The following is a 17,300-nucleotide window of genomic DNA, read 5'->3' on the forward strand; positions in this document are numbered from 1 at the left end:
TAAACTGACCAGAGAACACACCATTAGAGATGGTATAGTGTACTCAGTCAAGCCACAGGTACGGTCCTCACTATCTTCTAGTAGAGAATGTGTGGGTTAGTTTCTACTACTGGCTCCATCCACAGGAGCAAATGTTTATAAACAATGTCTACCAGTCCAATCCCTTATGTAAAGGTTTAGACAGGGAGAGAGTCACAATGATAGATTATATGATGTGTGTGTGTGTGTGTGCATTGGTCAATATGTGAAGTAATGGCTGCTTCCTTTAGTAAGAGATAATGAGAGGATAATAAGGTAGCAGCTGGTATAAATAAAACTTCCCTCTCAATCTCTATTCGTACAGATGACATTCACTAATACTACAATACAGTGACTTGGTATAATTGCACTTTCATAAGACACATATATAGACATATCTGCCCACATAAAAAGAAATAGAGAGAGGGACAAAAAGAGAGAGAGAGAAAGAAAGAGAACAAAAGGTACAGGCTAGACACAAAACATGTACGTGTATTATACAGGCAAAGATACATGTACATGTGTGAAAGGAAGCATTAGATACATGTACATTAATATAGAAACATCACTAGTACTCTCTCTTAAATCTTTCTCACACCTCCAGCTGCAATACTACATGTACATTTCTAGCTTTCTCACACTTGGAGCTGTAGCTCTGTACATTTCTCTCATAATGTGATATTAGAATAAAGAAAAGATTAAAAAGAATAAAATTCCCACTTATCAAGATGTGAGACTGCTATCAGACCAGAGGAGGACCAAGAAAGAGGTAGTTGGTTTAGACATGTTATCTTGATCTAGCTAGCTCCAGTCAAAGAGGAGGAGGCAATGACCTCTTTACCAGCTCAAATTCAAACACACACAGAGAGCTAGTGCTTGAATGTGAATTAGGGGTGGCTGAAGATGAGAAATGACTTTAAAAGACTTTCAGAGAAATACATGTACATGTATATGCACATACATGTACAAATACACACACATATAAAGGACATGACATGCAGCCACACAACAAACAGGGTTTCATCATTTTATAATGATACAGGAATACTTGTATATCCTATGCAATTACATGTATGTAAGACAGGTCAGTTTTAAAAAGGGAGAGTGAGAAGCAGCTGCTAGGTACATGTATGTACATGTGCATGTATATAGTTAGTGAAGGGTTTCATTCACGTGTCATGAGGTACGTGTACTGTATGATGGAGTATGACAGAGCATGTGGGGATAAACACGTAAATATGGAGGGGAAGTAAACAGAGGGACACCTGCTGTTTTATAATTACACAGTATCTAATAGTAGCTAGCAAAAGGAAGAGTTGGTTTCAAATTCATACGTGCCACCTGCTACCATATTATGCTCTCATTATCTATCTCTTACTAAAGGAAGCAGCCATTACTTCACATATTGACCAATGCACACACACACACATACCATCATATAATCTATCATTGTGACTCTCTCCCTGTCTAAACCTTTACATAAGGGATTGGACTGGTAGACATTGTTTATAAACATTTGCTCCTGTGGATGGAGCCAGTAGTAGAAACTAACCCACACATTCTCTACTAGAAGATAGTGAGGACCGTACCTGTGGCTTGACTGAGTACACTATACCATCTCTAATGGTGTGTTCTCTGGTCAGTTTAGGTCCTCCCTAGCAATGCTAAAGAGAGAGAGGAGGGCTAGTTGACACAATTGTGTATGGTCCCTCTCTACTTGTCTATAGTGTGTAGTGGAGAAGGGGTGGGAGAGTATAGCTAAGGATTTAAAAACAGTAAAGAGAGGCTGTATAAGAATAGGAGGTACAAGAGGAGCTTAGTAAGAGTCAGTTGATTTAAACTGTTATCTACAGTTGGCTCCAGCCACAAGGAGGAGGCTCATGATACTAGTACTAATAACTGGCCCATGGCTCAAATTCAAACTTATCACAAAGAGAGGGAGAGCTAGGAGAGAGTGTAGAAGAGGGGAGATTAATTTAAAAAGACAGAACTAGCACACATGTACATGTACTATAATGTAATAAGAACATGCAAAGGAAAGAGAAAGAGAAAAGAGAGAGAGAGGGCAACTTCCATTCACTAACTATGCATACTAAAAACCTATGCATACATGTACATGTACAATGTATATGTCTGTGGATATACATGTACATACATGCTCAGTGCAATAGCTCAAGTTTTATAATACATATACTAACCTGTAAATATCTTCTCTTTTCCAATTGTATATGCCCCACAAACTATCAGAGTATCAGGATCTTTTACCATCCTCTCCAAGACAATATTGACAACAAACGAAATAACATCATCTTGAGGGGGAAAATCATACCTGGCGCTACAATAGCTGGAAGAAAGAGAGAGAGAGAGGGGAGGAGATTGTTTGTTTTAAATAGTTCTTTAGTTACGTTGTGTCAAGGAAGAGTGTGTCGATCGGTGTGGTCAGGAAGAAATTATGATCAATCATTGAGTGACTTAGTCTGAAATCACCTGGAGAGAAAGAAATAAAATGAATTAGGTAGCAAGTGAGAAAGTATATTAAGTAACAGTACAGTATGCAATACAAGCAAGTATTTTGAAATTTTGAAAGAGTTCAATTGACTGTATACATATAAATTTTGACTTTTGCGTATAAATTGACCTCAAAATTCCCTAAAAATAACCTGCTGAACATATTATGTGCAAGTACCTGTGTGAAGTATGACTTTACCACTCGGCAATTTGAACAGTAACAAAACTGATCCAGGACAGCTACAGAATAAAAACATACACTTAAAACCCAAACAGATAAAGAACTGTATTACATCATTCATTCATCAATGTGGATATACACGTGTGCAATATATGCAGGATAAACATGATGCAACCAAATGTTTACAGGAACATACTGGTTGGCATCCAATAGTGTCACCTGGACTCCGTTGATCAGCTTCTCTTCCTTCAGAGGGAGAGGATGAACAATGTCTGACTTAACCTTTAGCTCCTGGATAATAAGGTTACCAGTGACCTAATCCACACACACACACAGACACAGGTGAGTAACCATTAGATCATAGTGACAAAGTACCCAATCAATAATGAGAGATACCACAATAAGGAGCATGTTTGTGTATGTGAGGACTGAATGTGTACATGTACTTTTATGGAGGGAGGGAAAGAAAAAGAGAGAGAGAGAGAGAGAGGAGAGACAAAGGGAGGAAAAGAGGGTGGAAGGAGATATGAGAAGAAAACCACAAGCTCAAAGATAAAAATATAAAAATTCAATATGCCTTCACCTTAACACACACACACACACACACACAATACATTTAGTTCATGTACATTCACGTACCTTTGAGCAGTATATGTCATGTGCAAACCGACTGTTAAGACCAGCATAGTGATCAGAATGAAAGTGTGTTAAAAAGTAACTGGTACAACCATTGATGCTACCATAAGAAAAAGCATCGACCGTAATACTTGTATCTAGATAAGGAACAGAGTTGTTGTTAATTTCAATTTAGAGCCGTTCATAAAAGCAAGAGTTAATAAAAGGGTATGTACATGTACATGTACATCGGCTTACCAGGGATCCACTTATGTTCCAAGTGTTTACCAGCGTGCTCTGTAGTCGATGGCTTAACAAAATGTTCTCTCTTTACGCGTCTTTTAGGCACTGAACCAATGGTAGGCCGTGTCAATAATGGAGTAAATTTTGAAGTCGAGTTGCGTTCATTTTTAATTTGTTTAGAACGATTGATAGTCTCGGCGTTAAGAGTCTTTAGCCTTTTGGGTATTTGAAAAAATGTGTCTAATTTCATTTGGGTGTGGTCGAGTAGAGTGTCTTTTTTCTTTCTTAGCGGCTGATTTTTTGGTGTCGATTTGGCCGGAGAACGTAATAAGGAGAGTACAGTACTGTGGGAGGAAGGAGAGACTAGACTGTAATTTGAGACAATTGGGGAGACTGCGAGCGGACGGAGAGAAGGCAAGCTAGAATTTGATTTCTGGTCTCTCTCTTCATCACCGCTATCACTTAGAATAATCACAGGATTTGAGGAATTTGAACCTAAATCGTAGCTTTTGGATGAGTCACAGACCTCGTAGACTACACTGCAAAGTCTTGAGCTTTTATCTTCATTCCCACTCTCATTAAGAGATCTTTTTCGCTTTCTAGACAAAGAGAGTCTCTTCTTTGTCTCACCCATTGCTTCACTCTGAGACGCCATTTTTCCTTATTCTCACCACGTGGGTGATAACCTTTAATAACTGGGTACATTAATATGGCGCGTACCATGGCAACATAGCAACTAAGGAAAAGCGCGGCAAATGAAATTCTATAAAAGCAGCCGTGGTGTCTTTTCTCCAGACCAGACCATCGTCTTCTTCTTTACTTTAGCATAGTTGATTCTCCTCTGTCTTACCACCAGATATTCAAATGATGACCTGCGCAGTAGATAGCAGCAGTGGTAGCTATCCACATCCTCAGCCAACGTACCACATTCCATACTATTACCAAGCTCACCATCATCCTGGGCAGCATCAAGAGGAGGTAGTTCTGCTGGAGGACAACTGGCTACAGACAGAGGTGTATCATGATTTTGTCCTGCCAGCAGCAGCAGTAGCCGGGGGCAGTTGCTGCAGCTCTGGTTGTTGCAGCAGTACCACAAGCCTCACCCCAACCGACCCAACAGCTCTTTTATACCGACCGCAAAACAAACTCTCATCTTTAGGAGCAGGAACCAAAGCTAACTCCACTGGTCCTAAAGCCCCACCGTGGTGGGAGTCTGAGCTCTCACAGCCTATACACGAGACCCTAAAGAAGAGAGAGGCTGCCATTAGCTCGATCCAGTTCAAATCTCCTCAGCTCCATCTTCGTCGTGAACTAGTTGAGTTCATTACAGCTGTCAGCAAGGATCTTGGGCTCTCTGATGGGACTCGCTTCCTAGCCATAAGGCTAGCAGATCAGTTCATGGACGGGCACAATGTAATGGAGTACAGGCTGAGACTAATGGGGCTCACTTGCCTTCTATTAGCAGGTGAGAAATAGGAAGCCATGTTTAGCACTCTTGTGTAATTTAAGTACTTTATCTCCTTAAGCTCTGCAGCCATGCATGACCAAAAAAAGCAAATACTTTTCCCCATTTTGATTTTAAAATAGTTGGAAAATGGTTTTGTGGTTGTAATGTGATACCCTCAAGATTATAAAGGTCACTTTGTTCTCTCTCTTTCTCTCTCTCTCCATCTCTTTCTTTTCCTTCTTATGTAGCTAAAAGTGAAGAAATCGATGACAATGTCCCCAGCATTGAAATGCTTCAGCACGCAGCTAGAATGAACGACAGCAGCAACACGAGTGCCTACTCGAGACAAGAGTTCCACACACTTGAGCTGTACATACTCAAATACTTCAAGTGGTGTCTCTCTCATCCGTCAGTTGCTCATTTCATCGATTATTATCTACACACAAGCCTAAAGGGGGACGAGAATCTGCCAGGACTGAGCAAATGGGAAGCCATCATGCTAGAGAATCAGATGAAAGAGTTCACAGCATATTTCATGGAAGTCACATTAAGAGGTATAAAAGCTAATTCTCTTTCTCGGCACTTCCTTATAAATTGTAAGGATGCAGCTGGAATCCTTCCAGCTGCTTCTTGTAAATGGCTTGTGTATTTCAAAACTTACATTGTACTCCACTAATGCTATCATATTTACACCTCATGACTACTCTTTCTTTCTCTCTCTCTCTCCTTTTCTCTACTATAGAAAGCAAGCTCCTATATTATAAGCCATCCAGAATCGCTGCAGCTATTGTCTGTGTTGCTAGGATATGCACTGGAATGAGTACAGTCTGGAACGAGTCATTAGAAAAAGCTAGCAAGTACTCACTCGACGACTTACAACCTGTTGCCAGCCTCATACTTAGGTGAGACCTTACCCATGCCTTGAGCATGAGAATTCGAAGGGGGCGACGCATGCATGTACTTGTAGTTGATGGGGTGAGTGTGCATGATATAATGTACAGGTGGATCATAGTATAACGTGTCTGTAGTATTAGCAGGACATGAATAGTCATGACGCTAGCAAGGGGCCAGGCCTCCTTTACTCATGAAGGTCATGTTACTGTATTACGTTATTATAATATTATACGTGGACACCTGTTATGCTTCCTTTGCATGCACAGGCCAGCCATTGATATGTTAAAGAGTTGGGGATAGTTTGGTTGTCTGTCTCATCATATTCACCTTTTCTTACTGATTGCAATTTGCCAGCATATTAAAAATTGTTATTCTTTCATTGTGCAGTTTAAATGAGCAGAACTGAAGACTAGGCAATAGTTAGGAGTCTCTATAATTGAACACACAGTCACTATTACTACTTCAAAGCTAAAAGTGGAACTGTCTCATATATTATATTTATTTCCTAATTTATGTTATCATTTTTTGTTTCTTTTATTTTATTTGTGCACGCAAGCGACTGACAAAACACCAAGTTAATCTGTTATATCACTTATCATCCTCCACTACTTTAATAACACACTTCACTCATACGATACTAAAGTTTCCATATAATTATTATGTTGTCGTTTTTATTTGTTGCAATGTTCTTCTTGTTGTCGTTTTTGTTATACTTTATTAAACAAAAAAAAAGGAAAATAGCACAATGGGCGAACAAAAAAGAACACAATTATAGAAACAAGGTTTCTCAATCAAATAAACACTAATAATAATAATGATAATTGTGATTTTAATAACGTTAATTAATTTATTTTCTATAAGTGCTAAACTGAGTACCACCCCCAGCACTAAATCCAGTCCCACCTGTAAATCCCATACTACCACCACTGGATAGTCCGCCTCCAGAGAATAAATTGTTACTTCCAGGAAATGAGCTGTTTCCACCACCCAAAGCATTGCCTTGACTGCTATCACTTTGAGCTAGTGATCCAAATGTAGGCGTATTGTTGGACCTAAAATAAAAGTACATTATTTATAATAATCAAATAATATTCAAAACAGGCATAATATGTACATGTACATGTACATGTGTTTAATAAGATAATGTACTCACTGAGTGCCACTGAACAATCCTCCCATACCACTGGTAAGACTAGGGATTAAGATACACTGTAATTATATCACTTTACAAAATGTTTGATTACCTGCTCATGTTCATTAATCCACCTCCTCCTCCTCCTCCCATACCTCCTCCTCCCATTCCTATTCCTCCACCTAAAAACGCTGGAGCACTGCCAAACTGAGGAATGCTACTGCTTTGTAAAGAAGCTACACACAACAAAAAACAACAAACAAATAGTTAAAAGCTAAAAACATTACTTTCTTTAGAAAAAATTCTTAAATTATGCATTTCTGGTGATACTCACAATTTCCAAGTAACCCAGTGCTTCCTCCTCCTCCTAGAGTTCTCCCAGGACCCAAACCACTCATGCCTCCTCCTCCACCACTAAGCAATCCAGGTGGACCAGAACCACCACCTGTTGGTGATTGAACTATTATTGATAGAAAGAGACAAAGAGAAAGAGAGAGAGAGGGGGGAGGGGAGGGGGAGGGAGGGATCATAGTGCAGAGCTAAAGAATGTTTTATGAAAATGAAATTACACTTTGGTGCTTGCAGTAGTGATGCTCTTGGGGTACTCCCTAAGCCTTGCTGATATGAAATTAATAATAATAATTATCATTGACAATTTCTTTCTCTTACTTGAGGGGCAGAGAAAGATGCTTGAGCAAGTGACAACAAACTGGCACCATTTCTGTTAGATGTATCATCTAAAAATATAACCAGAAAATATTATTATTATTATTTTTAAAAGCAAAAAGTATGAATGAAAGTATTAAATATGACAAAACATCTACTTCTGTACACAATAACTCAAAAATTTCTAATCGGAATCGACTCAAACTTTCTATATAGCATAAGTGCATCAATATGTATCAAAAAATGTAATAAAAATTTGGGATGATTTCAGAGCCATTTTTTTAGAAAAAACCATGGGCTATAGCCTTGGGTATTTTTTAGGATTTTGGCGGTTTCTTAAATGGCCGTAACTTGAAAAATTGAAGTCGGAATCAGCTCAAACTTGCTACACAGCATAAGTACATCAATATGTACCAGAAAATGTAATAAAAATTGGAGGCAATTTCAGAGCCATTTTTTGGAAAAAACCATGGGCTATAATAGCCTTGGGTATTTTTCAAAAAAGGGTTGGTTTTTAAAAATGACCATAACTTGAAAATTTTTTATCGGAATCAACTCAAACTTTCTACACAGCATAAGTACATCAATATGTATCAGAAAATGTAATAAAAATGGGGGGTGATTTTGGAGCCATTTTTTGGAAAAAACCATGGACTATATAGCCTTGGGTATTATTCAAAAAAGGACCGGTTTTTTAAAATGACCATAACTCGAAATTTTTTTATCGGAATCACCTTAAATTTTCTACATAGCATAAGGACATCAATATGTATCAGAAAATGCAATAAAAATGGGGGGCAATTTCGGAGCCATTTTTGGAAAAAATTATGGGTTAAATTCTGATTAAAAATTTGAATCAGAATGTGCTACATAGCATAAGTACATCAAATACTAATAACTTTTTATTAATCAATTCCTGTAGGATACCTCCCTGTCTGGAAGTGGTCAAGGCCATAGCCCAAGACCACTACCCATAACCACTTCCAGACAGGGATGTACCGTATACTGAGATATTTTCGTATGTAGCTAAATTTTCACAAATTTTGCATTTGTAAAATTTCCCAAAATAATATTTTCTCAAATAGCTTGTAAATTCCACCACATGGCAATGAAAATTCAGAAATTCACGATTTTTATTTTCATGACGGAGTAAAAATCTGTGGAAATATGGCTACTCAAAAATTTCCCAGTATACAGTATCTGACTTATAGCGGTATTGTTCTTATGTAAACTGTGAAATTCCACACTATCTCCAGGGTGCATGGTTATGGGCATATAACTCCTGCTAAATATCAAAGGTTTCCATGGTAACTACCCATGCACCATAATATAAAATTAATTATCTCACCATTGAGCGGGTCTTCATCCATCCCATCTTGATCAGCCTGTAATAATAACAATAATAATAATAATAATAATAATAATAACAATAATAATAATAATAATAATAATGAATTAATTACGTGTACCTCATCATCTGAAGGGCTCTGGATTGGAGTTCCCGATCCACTAGTAGCAACAGCTGCAACAGGCAAAGCAGTAGAATACCCGCCGATGCCTAACTGAGACTGAGTAACAAGACCCCCAGCACTAGAAGTACCAACCAAAGTACCAACAGAACTAGGAGCAGTTGGAGCAGGTCCAATAGTAGCAGGTGGGACAGATAATGGAGTATTAGATGGAGCAGAGCTACCTGAAGTGATTGGACCAGTGGAAGAGGAACTGGTCCCTGGAGTTGATGAAGAGACAACTGAAACAGGTAGAGCATTAGAAGCTGAAATACTAACACCAGCAGCAACAGTAGCAGTAGTAACAGTAGTAGTAATAGTAGGAGGAGCAGTAGTATGAGTTATAGATAGAGGAGTAGAACTAATAACTGCAGAGGAACTAGTAATAGAAACAGGAGTCATAGTAGAACCAGAGGTAGTGGTAGCTTTAGGAATAGAACTAGTAGCAGGAACAGGAATGGAACTAGTAGGAGGAACAGGAATAGAACTAGTAGGAGGAACAGGAATGGAGCTAGTAGAAGGAACAGGAATGGAACTAGTAGGAGGAACAGGAACAGAACTAGTAGGGATAGAGCTAGTAACAGTTTGAGATGTGCTTGTGGAGAGTTGAGCTGGAGAATGAGTAGTAGCAATGGAGAGAGGAGAGGGTCTAGGATAACCAGCAATTGTACTAGGAGGAAGAGATGAACTGCTACTTGATGATATTGTCAAGGAAGGAGGCATTGAAAAAGACTTGGTAATGGAAGGAGGATGTGTGGCAGCTGCTAATGAAGGAGTGGTCCCTCCAGGAACAAATGATGGAGCACCACCCCCAGCTGGTAGAGTAGAACGAGAACCAAAAACAAACGGACCCCCACCACCAGCTGGTGAATTAATAAAGGAAAAAGGGGTTGATCCTTGAACGTTACTAGTACCAAAGCTAAACACTGGTAAATTAATGGCAGGAGTAGTGGTGGTAGGACCAGAGCTTGAAGCTGGTTTAGTGGAAGCTGGAGTGGATCCTGTAACTGATCCAGTGGGAGGTGCTACTGTTGATCCAATAGGCGCTGAGCTAGCTGGCTTGTAAGTAGGCCCAGGATTAGAGAAAGACCGTGATGTAGAACCAATGGATGAATTAGTAACTGAAGTATGAGAAGGAATAGCAGAACTGCTGGAATACAAGGAAGGAGGAGAAGGGCCACTTGAATAGACTGAAGGAGGAGGGCCACTTGAATACATAGGAGGACGGGAACCGCCTGAATACATGTATACTGGAGGAGCAGGACTACTTGAATACATGTAACTTGGAGGACGATGGCCAGTTGAAAGAGGAGGAGCACTAGGAGAAGGACCAGTATGAGTAGTAGGGCCACTTGAATATGAGGGAGGGCTAGCTCCAGCCCCAGTAGTGGTAGGAGGTGCACTGGTAGATACACTGGTGGGTATACTGGTGGGTACACTAGTAGGTACACTGGTAGAAGGTACACTGGTAGAAGGCATACTGGTAGAAGGCATACTGGTAGAAGGCATACTGGTAGATGGCATACTGGTAGATGGCATACTGGTAGAAGGCATACTGGTAGAAGGCATACTGGTAGATGGCATACTGGTAGATGGCATACTGGTAGAAGGCATACTGGTAGATGGTATACTGGTAGATGGCATACTGGTAGATGGTACACTGGTAGAAGGCATACTAGTAGATGGTACACTGGTAGATGGTACACTGGTAGGTACATCAATGGTCTGTGTACTGGCATGAGATACCCTGACAGGCTGTACATTGGTAGATGGTTTCATCCTATACACTGGCGAATGGAGAGGTCTTGCAGCAGGTAAAGGTATATTAACCTTTCTCTCATTGACTTTAATCCCATCAGCAGTCAATGTGGCTGATATACTGGACCTATCACTGGATACACTACTGCGACCACTCCTCCCTCCTCCCCCCCTGGCACTCCTCCTTATTGTGCTGCTCTGACGTGAGTTACGCCCACTGGTCAATCCACCGTCACTTTCATCCAGTTCCAGCTGGGGGGGTGCGGTTGGAGCAGGAGGAGGAGGAGGAGAAGGAGAAGGAGAAGGAGAGGGAGAAGGAGTAGTAGACCCATCACTTGATTCACCATCGTCAACTTCACTTTGAGTTTCTAACATGAAACTTCCCCTTGGTCTTGGGACGCAGGCTAAAAATAGTAACAGGTAAGACATCCGTCAAGAATACATGCAAATACAACCCACCTGGTTTACGGACTGGTGTGAGAGCCAGTGACTTTAGTTGAGTGCTAAGAGCTTTCATCCTTTGAGCATCGGAAGGACTTGACTTTCTTTTCCTAGCACTAGAGAACAAGAGCCGAGGATCAGGAGTACCAGGACCACTCGGATGAACTTGTGATACTGATGATGAATCATCTCCCCCTACTAATAATGAATACAATAAATAGATAAAATAAAATAAAATAATAAATTAATAGATAGAAAGTCATACAGGAAGATAATAAATCCATTGTGCATTTTAATAATAATAATAGTTTTTCAAAATGGCTGACCAGGAGGAGGAGGTGTTGCTGGAATATAAACAGGCCTCCATGACTGCGGTAGGAGCTTCAATCTCTTCAAATCAGTCGTCAGCCTACCTAGAGAGTCTTTCTGCATATTTTATGTAAATAAAAGCAACAGAACATAAATATAGAAAATAAATACAATTAAACAATCAATTACATGTTGCTTTATGATTTGTTTGTGGCTTCGTAAAACTGAGTAATAATTCTGTACACTTGGTGATCTCATTGGGCTCCTAACACAACAGGAGAGGTAAGAGGAGGATATTAAAAGCAATGACTGTACAGTTAATATCATATCTACACACCTTCCTCTGAGTCTGTGTGAGTTCTGTCTCCTCTCAAGCTCATTATCAAGGTGACCATTGACCTCCCTATGGAATAATAGGAGGAGGAAAGAGAATAATTAATAATGACACATACAATCATGATCATAACAATACATGATATGTATATGTACATGTACATGTACATGTACATCATCATTACCATTACATACATGTACATGTACATTTATATGCACTCACTCACCTCAACTGCTGGTCCAAGAAAGCATGTGTGCTTATTAATTTGTCCATTCGCTTAGAAAGAAGAGGATCCAATGGCTGAGACTATTAGTGAGAGAGAGAGAGGGAGAGAGAAAGAGAGAAAGAGAGAGAGAGAGAGAGAGAGTCATACTGATATAACGGTAGAAGCCCTAACCTGACAGTAAGCCTTGTGCTTATCATCAATAGTTTTAATCAGACGAACCCTAAAACATTAACATAGAAAGGCAACAATAATGATGATACTGATAAAAGTAGACATGATTAAAACACAAGATAATAGCTCTAAGTTGCTCTAATACAATTTTTAAAATTCATATATTAATACAAATTTCAACACAATACTGATTTATACCTAGTTTCCTCTGAAACTGATAATTCCTTCAATACTTTATCTGCTAATCTGCTCACATCATTATCAAACTCCTAACAAATATAATAATAATAATAATAATAATAATAATAATAACAACATTGTACACTTACATTCAATTTTCTCTCTATGTCATTCAATGCTTGGGCATGAGACTCAGTCTCGCTCAACACATTTCCCTGAAGACCATTCAGTGATCCCAAACCTATCAGAAAGACAATACAGCCAGGCACGTAACTCACTTTACTTGGTATTTCATAATCTGCCATGGAAACTTCCGGGTCAAAGTAACCCAGATTATTATCCGTTAGAGTATCAATGTCATCAGCAATCTTTGCTATCTGTAGAACAGAAAATTGAAATAGTAAAGAGAAAAATAATTGTATGTGACAAATGCATGTGGGTTGCTAAAGCTAGTTAGGATTTAAAATTTAATTTTAAGGACAATAAAACCAGCCATTAAATACAAATGTACATGAATACATGAGACACATTACCAGTGGCTCAATAAGCTCTGAGAATGAAGCATCGTAAGTTTCAGCAACAGCAGAAGAGGTAGTACTAGTAGCACCTGCAGTCTAAAGATGTATTGATACAGTATATTAATGTGAATAAATCTACAGTACAATACAGTATTTACTTGAGTAGTTGATAAAGGCTGTGTACTAGCCACAGGATGTGGAGGAGCTACAGTAAGAGACATTATTGTACGAACAGAATAACCTCCTTACCTGAAGGAGTAACCACCCCAGCTGTGACTACTGGAGGGACACTGGTAGGGGCTAATGGGCGAGACATAGGTACACTGGTAGGGACCACAGGACGAGACGTAGGTACACTGGTAGGGACTACAGGATAAGACATAGGTACACTGGTAGGGACTACAGGACGAGACATAGGTACACTGGTAGGGACTACAGGACGAGACATAGGTACACTGGTAGGGACCACAGGACGAGACATAGGTACACTGGTAGGGACTACAGGACGAGACGTAGGTACACTGGTAGGGACTACCGGACGAGACATGGGTACACTGGTAGGGACTACCGGACGAGGCATAGGTACACTGGTAGGGACCACAGGACGAGACATGGGTACACTGGTAGGGGCCACAGGACGAGACGTAGGTACACTGGTAGGGATAGCGGTAGGAGGATTAATAGGAGTAGAAGTAACCAATGGTGGACGATAAATGCCTCCAGGAACATAAGAGGAAGGAGGTTGAGAGGGAAGGGAGAAAGGAAGACGTGGGGAGCCATAAGCAGGAGGGAGAGAAGGAGGAGCAGTGGGAGAGAGAGTTGAAGGAGGTCTAAGAGGAGGAGCTGATGGTGTGGTGAATGATGGAGGAAGTGATTGAACACCAGAACCAGTTGACAGGTTAAACTTTGGTATAGCTAAAGGCCGTTGGGCTATAGGAGTAGAAAGAGGAGTACTTAATGGAGTTGTAACGGAGGCTGTAGTTTGAGATATTGTATTAGCGAGAGCAGATGGATTACTGACAGCAGTTGGTTGATTCGTTAAAGAACTCACTGAGAAACCTAAACTACTCGTTGGTTGTTGCTGCAACAGACCAGGTCTACCTAAACTAGCCTGACCGCGACCAATCCCAACCCCGCCTTGAGAGGGAATACCTGAATTAGCCACACCCNCACCAGTCACTCCACCACTTGGAGCTTGAGAAGAATTAGAAGAAGGCGGGGTTACCCCTCCCCCTCTAACAGGACTAGTGACTGGTCTAGGGTCCCCTAGTGTTATGGCAGGTGGTTGTACTAATTCTCTTAATTCATCAGGAGGAGCGTCTTCTTTGATGACCTCATAAGGTACCAAAACACCATCAGTTGAATACAACATGAAAATAGGACACGGTGGTAAAGTAAGGGCATCATCTAAAAGGGGGGAAAGTCGACACATGTACATGTACATGTGTCAAAATGGCTAGCGTACTTATCACAGCTGGTTTAGTTGACGAGAAATCCAGTGACACTCCGGCAAGATAGCACTCGTCGCTGTTTGAATCAAGAGGAACCTCAGCCCGCCCAGAATCAGGGGTGACCCACTCATCCCAAGACTAAGAGAAATAAAAAGCATCAGAAGACATACACTAATGAATAAATGAGACATTACAAATAAATACAATAGTTATACTACACAAGTACTGTAAATGTAATATTTGCCAATAAAACTCACAATAATTACATACTTATAATTGCAATGTACATGTACATGTACATGTACATGTACATGTACATGTACAGTATTGCAGGATGTAAAAGTACATGTACATGTACACCAGCTGTAGTACTCACTTTAGTATCTTTTGAGTGTCCAACGATGATAATGCCAACAGAACTAGCAGACCCAGTTAATAGGACACTCCTATACAATATAAGGCATCATTAGGCCAGTAGTGTGTCTTTAAACTTACCACGGCTGAATGAACCGGAACATAAAGTGGAAAAGGTTATAACCGGAAGCATAATAAATATCACCAAAATCAAGAACTGAGACTGGCTTATCTTTCTATAGAGGAGGAGGAAGAGAGAGAGAGAGAGAGAGTAGGATTGAAATGAAAGAACAAAATAAGGTGACTGCGTTTCTTTTATATTGAGTTACGCAATTGGAGAAAAAAGATAAAAATAAAAGGAAAGATTAAATTTTAAAGGTATAGAACTCACGCTGCCTGTCACTATGACGAATGATGATTGAGGAGGTAAGTCATCAGGACTAGGCGGACCGGGAGGAGAGTACACAGCAGCAAACTCATAAGTGCTGATCCAATATAAGTCAGACACTAGAATACAAAATGACAATGTACGATGTCACCACATTACATAATGTGTTATGGTCCCTGTACTATAGTACAGGGTAATTGGCCAAATTTCGCCAAAAATGAAAAGGAGAGAATTCTCAATTTTTATAATTTTACCTGATACATATACATGTACTTATGTTACATTTCAAATTTGAGCTGATTCCGATCAAGTTTTGATTTTTTATGAATTTTTAAAGTTGCTCCAAATTCCATGTACTGTATTGTAGTGCTTGTCAGCTCATGAAGTTAGCTCACTTAGCATGCTTTGTGGGGGGAAACCTGACTGTAATACATACCTTGTCTTTGCTCTCCATTGAAAATGTTTGGGCAAGCTATCTCTTTCTTCACCTTCAAGTCCTAACATCAAGAAATACTGAAACTCTGTCCATAAAGTCAATATAATACTCACATCTCCTAGCTGGATGATTTTACCATTCTTAGTTCCAACAGCAATCTGCTTCCCTTTAGGGCTCCAACAGACTATAAAGAGAGACATAAAAGAGAAAGAGGATCAGGTTACTGACTGCAAGATGCCTCAATGCTTTTCTGCATTAAGAGTTTTGAAGGGTTTTGTCCAGCACTGATGAGCAGGAGATCGCCCGATGATAAAGATATGGCTAAATGGTCGGAGGCTATGCCAGTATTCCATATAAGGCAGGTCACACAAACTAAAAAGAAGGAGAAAGAAAGAGGCCAGATTAGGAAGAGACAAAGAGAGAGAGAGAGAGAGAGAGACAAGAGAAAAATGACATACAAGTACATGTACATAGTCCCTTCTTCTTACCATGAGGTGGTATCTTCATCTCAACTGTTGTCAATGGAGTTCGAGGACTCTATATTAGACAAAGACACACTGTAATCACTTACAATTAATTATAATTAATTAGCATGTACATATGTAAATGCATTAAATAATTTATGTAAAGTACGCCACTATAACTATTAATTTTTTATGCAATTAAAATTCATTAAGCTAAATTAACTATACCATCAAATTTTTATAACAACAAATTCACACTCCATCTCTCCCCACACAAAATCAACCCCATGCAAGTACGTCATAATCCTTTCCTTACCGTTCCAGTATAAAGTGTCTCAAGGTTGTATACCATACAATATAAAGCAGGAGGTCCCTGTGGAGCCTTAGAGTGTTTTATACAGACACAGAGGAGAGTCTCGGTGCAGTTGAGGGCAATGTGGGATACTTTACCAGGCAGCTGTACTGATACAGGACTCAACAACTGTAGAGGAGCTAAGAGAAGAATATAGTCAATGCTTTAATACATTATATAAGGTTTTAATTACAAAATAAATTGCATTATTATATAATCATTTTTTATCATTTAGAACATTTTACATCCCCCCCCTCTCCCTCTCTTTACCAGTCTGTGATTTCCCAAGTGAAGGATCATCGTTAGCTCTCATCAATGCTGATGTCTTAAATAAAACAATACCTACAGGAACATAACTCATAGAATAGGAACTATAATGATAATAATGCTCTACCTTCTCCTGTTCCAAGTACAGTCAAGCCACACCTACTAGAAGAAACCAGGAGCGAGTTCCTCTGCCCAGTGCAGTCAGGTGGCTTGGAAAATGTTATCTTCCTCAACTGGCGGAAGTAAAAGTTCTACAAGGTTTGTAAAAGCAAGGTAAGATTGCTGGTAGACACTTACATTGACATCTTTCTGAGCCATTTTTGAGGACACGTGAACCCCTATTCCCCGGAGTTTTTTCCCAAATTTGTTAGGCATAGTGTACGGACATGAACGGAGTCAAGACTATTGATTTATGACCTGATTGACCTCATTAACCCTT

The 17,300-nt window shown here is 39.7% G+C and overlaps 3 protein-coding genes across 3 annotated transcripts in view; 1 reads left to right on the forward strand and 2 right to left on the reverse strand.

Moving 5' to 3' along the window:
• The window catches only part of LOC100633243 (DNA cross-link repair 1A protein-like), a 6,483-nt gene extending 2,238 nt beyond the window's left edge, over window positions 1-4,245 (reverse strand). The window contains exons 1-6 of the mRNA XM_020003511.1: window positions 3,581-4,245; window positions 3,347-3,480; window positions 2,904-3,022; window positions 2,705-2,766; window positions 2,424-2,505; window positions 2,217-2,362 (exon numbers count right to left, since the gene is read on the reverse strand). Coding sequence (XP_019859070.1) covers window positions 2,217-2,362; window positions 2,424-2,505; window positions 2,705-2,766; window positions 2,904-3,022; window positions 3,347-3,480; window positions 3,581-4,220 — 1,183 coding nt within the window. The 5' untranslated portion in view covers window positions 4,221-4,245. The remainder of the gene's footprint in view (window positions 1-2,216; window positions 2,363-2,423; window positions 2,506-2,704; window positions 2,767-2,903; window positions 3,023-3,346; window positions 3,481-3,580) is intronic.
• An 86-nt stretch (window positions 4,246-4,331) lies between these two features.
• Window positions 4,332-6,618, forward strand: LOC100633372 (cyclin-J-like protein). The gene is made up of 4 exons (XM_003383271.2): window positions 4,332-5,030; window positions 5,261-5,566; window positions 5,755-5,914; window positions 6,294-6,618. The coding sequence occupies exons 1-4, from the start codon at window positions 4,430-4,432 to the stop codon at window positions 6,310-6,312; spliced, it is 1,086 nt and encodes a 361-aa protein (XP_003383319.2). The 5' UTR covers window positions 4,332-4,429; the 3' UTR covers window positions 6,313-6,618.
• On the reverse strand, window positions 6,596-17,267 carry LOC105315857 (nuclear pore complex protein Nup214-like). The gene is made up of 32 exons (XM_020003488.1): window positions 17,159-17,267; window positions 16,989-17,112; window positions 16,865-16,936; window positions 16,559-16,734; window positions 16,267-16,315; window positions 16,007-16,150; window positions 15,892-15,962; window positions 15,779-15,839; window positions 15,346-15,461; window positions 15,096-15,190; window positions 14,977-15,046; window positions 14,615-14,738; window positions 13,399-14,556; window positions 13,308-13,354; window positions 13,165-13,245; window positions 12,915-13,008; window positions 12,781-12,872; window positions 12,650-12,720; window positions 12,452-12,500; window positions 12,281-12,360; window positions 12,058-12,123; window positions 11,910-11,985; window positions 11,738-11,837; window positions 11,430-11,609; window positions 9,174-11,374; window positions 9,053-9,089; window positions 7,708-7,775; window positions 7,608-7,656; window positions 7,373-7,498; window positions 7,151-7,274; window positions 7,060-7,098; window positions 6,596-6,958 (listed from the first exon to the last, which is right to left on the reverse strand). Exons 1-32 carry the CDS (start codon window positions 17,234-17,236, stop codon window positions 6,754-6,756), a joined length of 6,123 nt encoding a protein of 2,040 aa, XP_019859047.1. The 5' UTR covers window positions 17,237-17,267; the 3' UTR covers window positions 6,596-6,753.
• Between the last annotated feature and the right edge of the window lie 33 nt (window positions 17,268-17,300).

The sequence above is a fragment of the Amphimedon queenslandica genome, unplaced genomic scaffold (assembly GCF_000090795.2).
Source record: "Amphimedon queenslandica unplaced genomic scaffold, v1.1 AMPQUscaffold_13513, whole genome shotgun sequence".
NCBI lineage: Eukaryota > Metazoa > Porifera > Demospongiae > Haplosclerida > Niphatidae > Amphimedon > Amphimedon queenslandica.

Bases quoted from the DNA above. Each gene is read 5' to 3' on its own strand.
- LOC100633372 (XM_003383271.2), top strand. From the start codon at position 4,430: ATGATGACCTGCGCAGTAGATAGCAGCAGTGGTAGCTATCCACATCCT. The intron at 5,031-5,260 runs GTGAGAAATAGG...CTTCTTATGTAG, and splicing joins CACTTGCCTTCTATTAGCAG to CTAAAAGTGAAGAAATCGAT. The intron at 5,567-5,754 runs GTATAAAAGCTA...TCTCTACTATAG, and splicing joins CATGGAAGTCACATTAAGAG to AAAGCAAGCTCCTATATTAT.